The sequence below is a fragment of the Numida meleagris genome, chromosome 2 (assembly GCF_002078875.1).
Source record: "Numida meleagris isolate 19003 breed g44 Domestic line chromosome 2, NumMel1.0, whole genome shotgun sequence".
Lineage (NCBI taxonomy): Eukaryota > Metazoa > Chordata > Aves > Galliformes > Numididae > Numida > Numida meleagris.
In genome coordinates, this window is record NC_034410.1 from 87,570,846 (window position 1) to 87,584,774 (window position 13,929).

At 40.1% G+C, this 13,929-nt stretch overlaps 1 protein-coding gene across 2 annotated transcripts; it reads right to left on the reverse strand.

The window, feature by feature from the left end:
• MSANTD3 (Myb/SANT DNA binding domain containing 3) lies at positions 1,514-13,918 on the reverse strand. 2 transcript variants are annotated; one of them, XM_021389235.1, is made up of 3 exons: positions 10,071-10,322; positions 8,929-9,371; positions 1,514-7,671 (listed from the first exon to the last, which is right to left on the reverse strand). In XM_021389235.1, exons 2-3 carry the CDS (start codon positions 9,338-9,340, stop codon positions 7,262-7,264), a joined length of 822 nt encoding a protein of 273 aa, XP_021244910.1. In that variant the 5' UTR covers positions 9,341-9,371; positions 10,071-10,322; the 3' UTR covers positions 1,514-7,261. The 2 variants fall into 2 exon arrangements, with proteins under 2 accessions (XP_021244910.1, XP_021244909.1); XM_021389234.1 differs by lacking the exon at positions 10,071-10,322 and adding an exon at positions 13,782-13,918 and having other exon boundaries at positions 2,448-7,671.

The following is a 13,929-nucleotide window of genomic DNA, read 5'->3' on the forward strand; positions in this document are numbered from 1 at the left end:
AATACTTCTGTAAACTGCATACATTTTTGTAAAAGAGGTTCTTATGTAGCAATAAGAGACACTCAAGGAGAAAAATGTTAAAGAAAACCATTATGTGATTGTTCTTGTTAAGCAGTATATCTAGCATCCAACACTGCTACTACTGGGTGCCAGCTGTACACATTATAACTGAAGTCCAGAAATACAGCCACAAAGAGAAAGCTCTGAGGGCTGTGCCTTCTGGTTCTGTGGAGCCTTTTCAAGTAGTGATCTAAAATACCTGGACATTTCATGTTTAGAACCTAAAGATTAGAGCGCTCATTATTTAACCTTAGACTCTTCAAAAATAATAATTAAAAAAGTATAAATAAACACAAAAGACCACAAATAGAGGAAAATATGAAATATTTAGAAAAATATTAAACCTATTTTTCATTTTGTTGAACTTATATATATCCATGTGAGAATTCATTAACAACAGTTATGTTTATTTTTTTTAAGGAACGTGAAGTAATGATGGAAGTAGCAAAGATATTACAAGGAAGAGGTGAGCATGTCTGTGTGATGTATTTCCTGTACTGGTTAACCAAATCCTAACAGAAAACTGAACCCATCAGACTGAAGCTGTGGTAATTTATTGCTCTTGGTAGTTGAACATTTGACAAGGTATAATTTTAGCTTGCCCTGTGGTTTGGAAGATTTGAATGTATAATATATATTTTTTAAGTTGCTTACCATTGATCACCAAAATAACCCACTGCAGTTACTACACCCACACTTTTTACGTTGCGATGGTTTGCAGATTGAGTTTGTTGCACCGATGGGCTTGAGCCGCTTAACCTCAAATTGTGTAGGGGAAGAGCTCAGGCCACAGCCACTCTTTTCCCACACCTGACTTCCCCAGCCCTGCTCCCTGGCAGTGCATTTGTGCCAGATTTACACACGCAGCTGTGGCTTTTGGACCAGCGTGAAAGTTGAGATTTAGACTTTTCTATCAAACCCACGCCAACCTACAGAAATCTGTTGGCTTCAGAGAGACTGTGTAAATGTACATTGGAAGCAAACAACTAATTTATCGGTCTATGAGAGGAGTAAAAGCAAGATTTAACCCAGAAGGATTTGTTGCAATTGGCTGAGACAGAGAAACAAGTACTGCTACGGTCATTTACCGATCATACCTCAACTTGCTGCCTTGTTGGTGTGATGAAGCACCTCAGCAACACCGTTAGCAAAAATGGCCATTCCTGCTGACCCCTCATTTGCACACAAATTCATCCACCATAGTTGATTTGGTAATTGGAAAAAAGGCAGGCACTTGGTGCCAGGCAACTTGAGAACCCATGGTCCCATCAGCATCACCACATCACACTGTGCACAGCCGGATGAGAGCATTGCAGTCAAGAGAAACAGAACAAAATCAGCATGGGAAGCATTCTCAAAATGCTACCAGCCAACAACAGTGTGCACCATAAAGCCCAGCCTTAGAGCCCATGGGCAAGGCAGTACTTGAAATCAAACCAAATCAAAACAAATGTATTTTGGAAACTACTGTTGCTTTATTTGGCAAGAATTTCTCATTACACCTCATTTTAGATAGAAAGTTTGAGGTAAGGCAATATTTGGATTGGACATCGTTGTTCTTGCAGTCAAGAGGTCAAACCTCCGTATTAGGTCAGCAGTGATAACTCTGATAACTCCCAACCTACCAAAATTTCAGTGGTGGTTTAAATACCAAATCCATCACATCACCTCCTAGTCTGTATTTGGAGTTTCAGTATGTGACAGTATGTACAAGGTCTTTTTCAGATAAATGGAATTTATCACGTGCATGTCAATTCAGACTTTGTACAGTCCATAGGCTTGGTATTTAGAAGCTATAAAGCCAAGAGTTTCATTGAGTTGAAGGGCAGTTCTGTAGGAATACAAAGGTGTCTAATAGGAGAAAGTGATTTTAAGCAAAATTCAGTGAGGATAACAGGTCAAAATTTTCAAAGTCCAAAACCCAACAGAAGTCAGATTTTGCCTGCAGTACACTGTGGCACAGAATGCATAGCAGGCATTTATATAGGAGAAACATCAGGTCTGTTTGTTGCTCAGTACAACATTCCGTGATGTAACTGTAAGGAAAGATAAGGGTTTTGTGCGTGACCAAAGAATAGGCAGAGCATGAGGAGCTTATATGTATGTCACCTCATTAGCGCTGTATGAATAGTGAGTTACAACTAAATTGGCATCTGATGCCAGTTCCTGATTGAGGACTGTCCAAGAACAGCCCCTTATATCCAAGAAGAAATATTTGAAGGCTGCTGGAATATAATCCATCTCAAGTCATGCTGAATGCAAACTTACTTCTCTGTTGCCAAACAAGTTTGATTAATTAGGTGCCCCAGCACTCAGTCAGAAACTGAAGCACACAACTATTCTGCAGCTGGACTGAATAACAAATGGAAAACACACACTCAATCAACTTTTTTTTTTTTTTTAAAAACACATTATTTAATTAAGGACTGTCTAAAAATCTATTGTGCTCTATTTCTATTACATTAGAGTTCTTTCCCTAAATATATGTATTTATATAGGGTAGTTTTTTTTCTTGCCAGCCCTTCTGGTGAAGCAACAGATTTTTGATGAATTCTTTTTCACTGATTTTCTTTTTCCTGTGGCTGTTTTAACAGGAAAGGTGAAGACCGTGTGGCGGAATTCTCTGATGTATGTGACAGAGTTCTCTTTTAGGACAGCCAGGAGCTGTCCTCACTTCTGTAACTGTACCAGCATTTTATTCTATTTTATTTTATTTTTGGCTTTGCAAGTTTTTAATTTGTTCAGTGTTATTAACATGACAAATGGTGTTGTGGGGTGCCTAATCCCTTCATCACCAGAACAGCAAAATTCTCAGGGCCACAGCTAGGAGTTTTTTGTTTCATTACCCAGAAATCTGTCCATATTTCTAAATGCGTTTAAGGCAATCAACATTTTTTTTGTGTAATTCTGTGACAAAACAAAAAACAAACTCTATGAAGCAAAGTCCCCTTTAAATCAGCAGCCCAAAAGTTATTCTCTGATACCAGATACAGAGGTTGAAGCTTGCTTTCATTGTAAAAAGATATTATTTTTCTGTGCTTACAGATGGCAACAAACTGTATTCTTTCTTTCTTTCCATCAGATGTACAGAGCTTCCCCGCATAATGATTTTTAAATTATATTAACAGTTGCTGCACATTATCCTATCATCTTGTTACTTGGCTTATTTTATTAGTCTAAATGTATTAATTTTAGTACACATCAGTACTAATTTGCACAGAAACATTTCTGAATATCTAACTGGAGACAAAGTTCAGGAAGAGCAACGATGTGTGAGCTTTACATTTAACTGCTTTGAGAAGAAAATGAAAAGTCAAGTGAAAAGGGACCCAATTATGAAAAAAAAAAAAAAAGCCTTAGGTGCATCAGTGCATCATAAAAACAGCTTTGAACAAACAAGCTCAAAATACAAAATCACAGAACTACATGTGATGGACTTCACTTGCCTAAAGAAAAATATTATTTTAAGATTCCCATGTAATTCACCTACCTCCAAAATAACAATATTTAAATGTGTCAGAGTTTACGATTTCAGTGTTATCATATAGGTATGAAGCTGTGACCACAAAGTCAGAATAAACGAGAAACATTAAAGCCTGAGAGTGGAAGAAGGAAGAGGACACATTGTAAAAGCCACTGTAGCTACAACCAGTTAAAAAATTTTGAGAGACTGCTAACATTTAGTACTGCAAACACGCAAAGATAACTCATCTTTAAACAAAATTCAGGACTACCTCCTCAGCTGCACTAGATGTGGTGTAACTCACCTAACGTAGCCCCAAGCCTTACATTTTGCAATGAGACAGCTGAGTCCTGCAGACCAAGTGCTGAGTGATGCCTGCCCTTGTGTGGACCCCTGTAAATGTATGGGAGTGCTGGGTGTGTAGCCCTGGCTAAAGGCATCCCTGCTGTGTAGGAAGGAACTTCATGGAGAGGGTCTGTGGTAAGCAGCAAGATCCCTTGCTCCAGTGATAGAGCTTTGGAAATGAGGTACTGTGAGGTAATATGTGGGCAGCAGTGTAGGAAAGGCTTGGTGGCCATGCTTAATGTGGATGCGGATGAAGATGACCATGACGAACACCCACTCCAAGCTCAGATGCTGTGATACAGGCAAGCTGGGCAAGAGAAAGAAGAGAGCAAAACATGTAACTCCGGATTAAATCTCCTGCACGTATTTCTGGTTAAATTAATAAGGGAGAATGCAGATGTAGGAAATAAATGCAAAAGAAAAAAATTGCACATAAAAAAGATTTATACCAGATACTGTCATATTTTATCTATGGAGAAGCTGGCGAAAATGTCTACGTAGCTTGGCCAAATGATTAACAGGAAAACAGAATTTTGTGGAAGTATCTGAATGATGTAAGCTAGAAAAAAAGGGTGAGGAACAATTGGACGTACTGTCTGGGATGGCTGACAAACCTCAAATCCAGTGTAACTGGGGGAAAAAAAAAAGGCACTTTTCTCAAGTAATTTGAACTCTACCGAACCAGTTACTTTATAAAGCCTTTAGGTGCAGAAGCGAAAGCAAGCAGAAGGGAAAGCAAAAGCCTACATCATCAGTAAGCTCACCACAGCAGCATCTTGTATCATCTAGCTCAGGTGTGACATGCCCATTCTTCCTCTGTGTATATAAGGATCATTCTTTCTTTCATCTCTTCATTTTGGTTCTTTCTAATTTTTCTTCCATTATTTTACTTTCAGGTAGAAGCTGAATTAAAAGGTTGCATCTTTCAGCCTAAGAACTGTAACTTTGGGGTTCAAAGTAAGTATACATACCAAATGCAAGGCATTTCCCACTTAGTACAGTCTGAAAACATGCATACTTTAAACGACTTTAATACAAAAATAAAGCAATCTTTCATGAGGAACATTGTAACTATTAGGAGTGAGGACTACCTTATCTCAAGTATCACCAGATTCTTCCTGGACTACTTCATGCTGTCTGGGCCTGAATTCTCTCTCCATTTTTGCTCTCTTCATAACACTGAATTGTCTCCATGCGTCACCTTTTGACACCTTAGTGCACATGGTTTCAGTGCCAGAGTTTCAAACAACTTTCACTTAGGAGGAGAGTGGAAGGAATCCTGTCACTGGTTAAGAGAAATGTCTTTTGTTTCCCTTTTCTGGATGGTGCCTAAGCAATTGCCATAACCACTCAAATAACTGACTCACCTTCCAGGCTACAGAGTACAACCCCAAAATACGAAGGTCCTCACTACCATTCACTTCTTTCCTTTGCCTCTACTATCGTTGTACATCATTGTCCTACCTTGCAGTACTGTTTCCATTCAGCAGAAAAAAAAGTGTCCATAATTATCTCCCTTTTTGGAAGTCCTGTGCTTCTTTCGCACAGCCAATTTATTAGAAAGCTGAGTTTCCAGACAAAAAAAAAAGATGCCTTCAGATTTCATATATGATCTTTCTTGTTTTTTTTATCTTGCAGCAGCTCTGCAAAAACTGCCTTTATTATTTTTTTTCCCCCGTGTCATATAAAACAAGTTGTGATAAATCACTCCCACTGCGCTTGCTGGTATTTGCATGTTGAAGGAAGCAATGCATGTACCACAGTGTTAACCACTGGGAGCATTGTGGTTGATAATGGCAGTGCTTGCAAAGATGAATCACCAGCAGGGAAAGCAGTTCAAAGGAGGAAAAAAAACCCATCCACCAAAAAAACCAAAACCAATACCAAAACAAATTGCCCCAGAAAGAACATCCAGGGAAGAAACAGGAGTGCAGCTGGGAAGAAAAGGATGTTTTGTACCATACCTCAACTTGAATATGTTACTATCTGTCTGGATGTGCCTTTATTCATTGTGACCTGAAAATACTTTAGAACAATGGAATACTTGGGATTTTCACTGAAAATTTATGCTATCGTTCATTTTTCTCACTGCTTCAAATGATAGTTGTACACCTTCCTACAAAACAGTTTTTCACACATCAGGAGTTCTTACGCATCTTTGTGGAGTTCTGTGTTTGACATTTCTTAATCCTTGCACCACTAGAATGATTGGCTGGAGGAAGGATTATCTTTATTTGTGCTTCCCTACCATCTACTATTCTGGGCCCCCAACTGTGGGGGCTTTCATGGGAATGTTTTTGTACAAATCATGTCCATCAGCCCTCAGTGACAGCAAAGGCAAGAAATACATCACCGTAACACACACAACAGAATAAAACAGAACTCCAAGACAGGAATGACCCCTTTTCACTGCTTCCCACCCAAAACTATGGAAAAGAGGACAAGTCTTACTTAGCCTTTTTTTTTTTTTGTAGCTAGTTAGTTGCTAAACCATCAAGTATCTCATGGGGAGACAAAGGGAGATTTTGCCAATGGATTAGGTGGCTTGCCACATTTTGAGAGCTTTATGAACAATTAAGTAGCTCTTCCCCTCACAGTGACTCCAGGGGAGCAGCACACAGCATTGGCAGCAGCATGCATCCCTCCTATTTCAGCATTCTACTTGAATACGAGATAGTCCTGGAAAGGAGAGGACAAGTGGCTTTTGCGGAAGATGTCACCTTCTTCACAACTTCATAAGGGTCAAGGCTCACAGAACATGAGGGCCACTCCACAACCACTCTCTCAGTCAGCCAGCCAGCTAGAAAACATCACTGTTGTTCTTCACAAGCAAAGCACTCAATTACCACAGTGTTCCTTTTGCTACTTCCTTCATTTTCACATCTTCTATGAAGAATGGGTTAGGGACTGTATATTAACCGAGGACAAGTTTTGTTTTGTTTTTCTGTGCCCCAGTGTACCAATCTGAGCAACATCGTTAATCACCTTGTCTCTCAATAGCGGAGAGCAATTCCAACCCCTGCCTTCATTCAGGAAACAGTAGATATGAAGAGACAGAAATCAAAATAAACACTGTAACCTGATGTTCAAAACTTTTTTTTTTTTTTTTTAAGAATACTCAATGTATGAATGCCCAGAATACCTTAAATTCCGAAAGGATGCTAGGGTATTCTGCTAGGGGAAGTTACACAGGTCAGAATTACCTACAATCGAACAATACTGTCTAACCCCTGGTAGACTCTACCACTGTTGCCATAAATGTTAAGAATCAAAGCGTGTTCACTATCAGCTGGGCACCTATTTTGTCACTGTACATTCACATTAAGAAACCCTCTTTCCAGTGTGCATTACTTATAAACGTGCTCAGTCAGATTAACTCTGCCGCTTTATGTTCTATGGTGAATTAGGAAAGGGTCTGTTAAAGGATGATACAGGCCATTCTTTTGTGATGGTCTGCAATTTTCTCTCCCAATACATTTTCTTTTTATTTAGCACTTCCATTTTTATCCTGTGTTCCTCTTCAGCCATCTCACACTCTCTTTCTATTTGCTGTATTTTTGCCACGTGAACTTCATTCATTTGGATTAACTGCAGTTGCAAAATTGACATTTGCTGATGATGTTCTTCCTCATGCATCTTTTTCAGAGCACTTTCCTGAGATGCTTTACTTCTGTAGTTCTTATCTGCTGCTATTCTGACATCAGAACACGAAGGCTCAGGCTGGGAGGTACCTTCACACACTGGGAAATGTATCAGCTCTTTCTCTTCATCACAGAGTTCTCTATTTGAGACAACAAATGACTCTGCAAAACATAAGAAAGAAGTGTTATAGTATCTCCCTCTTTTCCCTCAGGAAACACCAAGTTGTGACAATAGAGTTACAGAGGTGTATACATCTAAACCTTACACTTCTGTAACAGAAGACAGGAGTCACTATATAAAGCTGTTGTGTTACAGAATACTGAGAGTATAATGATTTGAACTGAACCACTTTGGGCTCAGTCAATAGTTCTCTATGGCTGTAATGGGAGCTCAGAACACTAAAGCAAATATAGGCATCTGTGAGTGGGAATCTAAATTTAGGTGGCTGAGCCTGGAGCTGAACCTTCATGCAGATTCGTAAACCAAATCTCTATGTGACCAGCAATAATTTTATGAAAGATCTGAGTGGCAGGTAAAGAGCTGCATCTACATCAACACCAACACCAACAGACTGAGGAAACACTAGGAAGACTGTACTTACTCCTTCTGTGTCACTGTATGTGCCATAAACACAGTGTTGTATAATTTTTAGGAAAAAAAATACATTGTTCTCACTTTGAGAAGGTTCTATCTATTCTACAGAAGTAGAAGAAACTATTTATGGAATAAAACAGTAACCACTGCAAATATGGCTCTCAAAATGCATTCCTTTACACTTCCTAATTACCACTTACGGTAAATACAATGAAATTACTGTTGTTGTTTTAGCAAGAACAGTCTTCTGTATATGTTTCTGACAAAGTAGAGCCTACAAGAGAGCATTATAGGTGCCCTCCCTTCCAGTCCTGTATTAATCCTTCTCTTTATGCTTGCCAAAGAATATAGTATCCAACGTTTTGGATACTAATCTTCAATGTGCACTGCAGCATCACATATAACTCAATAAACGCTAATTAGTCCCTCCTGAAAACAAATGAAGACCTGCATAGAACTCTTGCAGCAGATCGTTGTCTATCAATTTGCTGCAGCTAGATTTTTTTTAATTTTTATCTTTTCACTACTCGGGTCTTTTCCCAACAAAATGATACTTTATTAAAGGATGAAAATTCGTGATGCTTGTTACAAAGCTTAAGATGTGACAATAACTGGCTTAAAAGATAAGAAAAAGACCAAAACCTCTGTTTAACTCTTGGGGGCCTAAGGATATACACAGAGTTTTGTAATATTGCAGCTCTGAAATTACTTTTCTGGAGCCAGCAGATACAGCTAAGTGGATAGATTTGGACAACTGAAAGAGAATCAGCAGCAAAACCACAGACAAAAGAAAATGACATGCACCATCACAATAACATTTATACCTTGACTAGAAGCATCAGGCTGATATTCAGAATCTTCTTCTGGTGGGCTCTGCAAAAAGTATATTTGCTCAGGCATTATGCTGGCAATCTTCTCCTTCCCTATGATGTGAGTGTTTATAAGTGGACTAATGCTTTTTACCTTCTCCCGCCTTTCATGTGCCATTATCTTTTTTGTCCGTGCCTTGATATTTTCCCAGCATTTCTTTAACTGTTTGAAGTCTCGCAGAGATACGCTTGGCTGTGAATTATATTCATGAGCTAGTGCTTGCCAGGTGCGTTGTTTCAGGGCAATAGTCCTTGCATCACTTTTCTTACACTCAAGTACATATCTGTACTTCTCCACTAGTGCAAGCAGCACACTCTTCTCCACTTCCGAGAAGTATTTAGCAGGCTTTATTATTTCGTTTTGCATTTTCTACTGTTTCTCCAAGAAGCCAGAAATCCTACAAAAACAATGTTAAAAACAAAGAGTTAGAAGACGAATTAAAACTGGTTGCAGTATCAAGAAACTGTCTTTCAGCAAACAATTGCTAAATATAACCTCTGATTCCAAAACAATTTCTTTCCTGGAATAGCTTGTACATAGTTCTAGGGTAAATAATAAAGCATTCTGGTTAGATACAGTATAATTGTAAGTTGGCTTCTATTGCTAATTTAGTGGCTACACAGTTCCACATGAAGGATATGATAATATGAAGATACTGCCTGTCTCTGTTATAATTTGTGCCTTTATACAAAACATACAGTGTTCATTTTACTTAGTAACTTATTTTTAACAACTTGTTTCTCTATTTATTACATGCAGAGAGTTTTCAAAACCCTGAGCTGTGGAATACATTCTGAAATCCAGCCGTTGATAGCTCCTGTTTTAAGACCAAAGCCACCTTCAGCAGGTTTGTGTTTCCTTGGATACACCAAAGACCCACTTTTGTCCATATTGAATGCATATAACTGATTTCTCCCTTCTCTCTTTTCTATAATATTCAGTTGTCTTTTTAAAGACTTCTGTCAGTTTGGTTCTCCCCCATGTTCAGCCCTTCTTGACTGATATCCAGGAGGGAGCAGGGTCCTCACGGGTATTATGATACTGAGAGACGACAGAGCTTGCAATAAGACATGAACTAGTTATGAAAAGTAACTACTCTGAAGGTACAGGTCACAGAATCACAGCATGGCTGAGGCTGGCAGGGCCCTCCTCTGGGTGCATCTCGTCCAACCCCTGCTCTGGCAGGGGCACCCAGAGCAGGGAGCCCACATCCACATCCAGATCTCTGAATTCAGAATCATGGAACAGTTTCAGTTGGAAAGGACTTTTAAAGTTCATCTAGTTCCAGCCCCTCTGACATCCTCCACTTGACCAGGCTGTCCAAAGCCCCACCCAGCCTTGAACGCTTCCAGGGGCGGAACACTCAGAGCCTCTCTTGGCAACCTGTTTCAGAGCCTCACCACTCTCATTGTAAAGAATGTCTTCCTAATATCTAATCTAAATCTACCCTCTTCTAGTTTTAAATAATTACTTCTTGTCCTATCACTATATTCCCTGAAAAAGAGTTGCCCTCCAGCTTTCCTGTGGGTCCCCTTTAAATACTGGAAGGTTGCTTGCTGTAACATCTCCCAGGGAACTTCTCCAGGCTGAACAGCCCCAGCTCTCTCAGCCTGTTTTCACACAAGAGGTGCTCCAGCCCTGTGATCATCTTTGTGGCCCTCCTCTGCACCCACTCGAACAGGTCCATGTCAACCTTGTGCTCCAAGGAGGGAAACTCCACAAGCGCTCTGGGCACTGCTCAGCCATCCACAGAGCAAAGAGGAGGTCCTTCACCCTTCACTGCTGAGCCAGCATCTGTGTCACTATTCCTTATGGTTTCGTCGCTAAAAAGAGCTTTGGTGTCACTCAGACCGCTGCTGTATATTTACACCATGTTTAACTACCACCTGTCTTCTCAAGCCTAGGACTTAAGTATAAAACAGAAAGAGCAAAACTGATACCAGGGAACTCTCAGCTCAGAAAAAAAATGAACAAAGCAGTGCTTCCATGAGTTGTTAAGATAAGACCAGAATGAATGAATTTTCTAGAATTTTGCCCACTGTTTCCACTACTTCTCTCACAACACTACCTGACAATTCAATAGATGTCACCATCAGACTTTTTCAGTTCAAATATTTTTTCTTAACTGCACTGCACTAGCATTCTCTTGGTACCTTCCTTGTAATTCCTTTCCTCCAAACATGCTAACACCTACGGCTATTCTCATCTTTCCATGAAGGAAACTACTTATACTTACAAAGAAAGCTAACAGGCTGCTACCGAAAGGTTTCACTGCTGGCACTGTGGCCTTCGAGATTCTGTGCTGAAACCACGTATCTGCTTATTCCTGCAATAAAAACCAGCCAAAACAGGCCTGTCCTGCTGCCCAAGACTCCCTTCTTCAGCTGCTCATGGATCTCCATGCTCAAGGTTTACACAAGAGATAGCAGACACCGGCATTTTTAACCCCTTACTTGCAAATCCCACAAACTGGGTCAAAAAGGAGGCGACGTTGTTTTCCACTGAGGCACATAAACCCTGTTTCTAGCTTTGAAAGGGTGTGAGAAACTCAGACTGAAAATGATTATATTTATGTGTAAAAAATCCTTTTAATTAGCATAACAATCAATTTTTCAGGAGCTTTGGAAATTGAGTTCAAAAAGTTAAACTTAATAATAACTGGATTTCTGGATTCCAGGTGCTAAAGGTGCTCAATATTTGGCCACAATATCTGACAGATCACCTGATATCAGTAAATATGTAAAACACTTCCAAATGCAACTTCATATATGTTCACACCCTATATATTGGGATAAAAGCTCCTCTTTCACGGTTGGAGCCACAGAAAACACTGAAGCATCACTTTTATACACAAAGTATCACTTACTGCTATTATTTTTATTTTATTGCAATAGCATCTGAGATTCCCAGCTCAAATGCTGCACAGTTAAGAATGGAAATGTAGGCCCTGGTCTGAGAAGAATACAGAATACAATCTTCCTTTCCTCATATACATTCCTAGCTATTTTTCCAACACATACACACTGTGCCTGCGTCCCTTCAGTGAAAAACCTAGGGTTATGACTTAGGATACATAAAAGAACTCGAGAACTGCTAAAAGTAGTTTAATGTGCTTAATAGAGAGAAAAAAATATATAAGTTCTTGAAGATTCTTTCCAAGCTGTTATATATTTAGCTTGCTTGCTTCAATAAATTAAAGCCCATTTTCAACGAGGTAAGCTGAAGGCACTCTGAGATGCAAGCAAATTTACAGCACTGAGAATCTGCAGCACGTATTTGTATTCACCTTTTTCTTTGTGGATATCAATCACCTTCTGACAACCCACTGGCTCCTAAGTGGAATATGGGAAAGGGCTCTCTCAAACTCAGATCATTTCCATTTGAGGCTGAAAGATCCTTCCAAGACATATGCCCAGGATATAATTTAGCCTGTTGGAACCTGTGCTGAAATTGAACTTGTTTACTGAGTATAGCAGTAAAGAGGACTGTGTAGGCATATGAAGACAGTCACTGTGTAAATTCTAAGAATCAAAGAATGGAAGGCTTCTCAGACTCATACAGGTGCCCAGGTTGTAAGACTGCACTCTGTTGTGAGGAATTACCTTGTCCTAATTATCTTCTCCTGGCATAGCTCTATTCATAACTTGCATTAAAATAAATCAGTGCCCTAAGTACTTCTCTCACACAAACCTTTATTTAAAAATAACAACAACATCTCCCGGCTCCTGATATGTTGAAGTGCTGTGTGGCATTCTTCTTCTGAAGACTATAAGGAATGGACTGTGATCTGCTGAAAGAATATCTTGCAGAAAAAAATTACACAAGTGAAGAAGTGCACGTATGCTTGTAAGTACGTCTATGCGTATTATTTTGCTTACACGCATTCAGACAAACTCAAGCCAGTTGCAAAGAAGTCCATTTAAAGGAAAATCCCTTCATGCTGACATGCATGAGCATCTTCAGTCCCCGAGGTATTTATTTAGCCATGAGAAAATGCAAAGAGAAGGTTATGGTGGAAGTCTTAAGCCAAATGTGAAGGTTACTCTATGGAAAATATAGATAACAGTTTGCTAGCAAACTGCAGCCGCTCACGGTGTGAGCATGGAAGTCATTTGCCAATGCCAACAGGCTTGCTATCAGGAATAGCTAACGGGAATAAGAAGAAAATCTATCCAACTTAAATTACAGATAAAGCGTTAAGCATAATTGGCAATTAGCAGCATTGGAAACCAGTCAATGTTGTACTTTTCATTGTCTGAGGGTGAAAGGCACGGGAAATGCTGCGACCAAATGCAGCCACAAAAGGTTTATGTTTCATGTGAATGACAGGACCAGCAGTAAGCAGAGTCCTTCCTCCTCTGGTGTTTGCTTTCCTCACAGCGCCCATCCGTGCTCCAGGCCTGAACCCACGAGAAGCGGCACAGCCAGGGAATGAGGTGCGCACTGCAAACACAAATGCGATCTCGACGGAAATGTTGTCACACATCATCAGTAAACACAACCTGTTGAGTGCTTTTGTCCATTTTAATACCAATTAACCGATATCGTGGTACATCCAGCAAACGGGCAGAATCATCTGTCGGTTAAAATTCACCACATTCACCTATAGACCTGCAATGCATTGTTAAACTATGGACAATCTGACGTTGTATTTCACGAACACAAATAGATATATTCTAAACGGGTCATCCCGACGCCCGCGGAGGCCATGCAGAGCTGATGGTGCGAAGCAAGGTGATGGATGCAGGTCGGCATCCCTAAGGACCGCCCGAAATCCACCCCAAATAGCCATAAACAGCAATCCTACCAGACTCTCCTGCACGCGAACTTCTCCCACATCAACTCCAGCTCGCTTCTGTCTCCTCGCTAGCTCCTCTTCTGCTCGGCTGAGGCAGGAGAACAGCTCCCAGCGCGACAAAGGAGAACGCTCCACCCAGGGCGGACATGCAGGCTGC

Excerpts from the sequence above, each read along its gene's own strand:
- MSANTD3 (XM_021389235.1), bottom strand. The coding sequence starts at position 9,340 with ATGCAAAACGAAATAATAAAGCCTGCTAAATACTTCTCGGAAGTGGAG. Across the intron at positions 7,672-8,928 it reads GCCTGATGCTTCTAGTCAAG|AGTCATTTGTTGTCTCAAAT; the intron begins GTATAAATGTTA and ends TATGTTTTGCAG.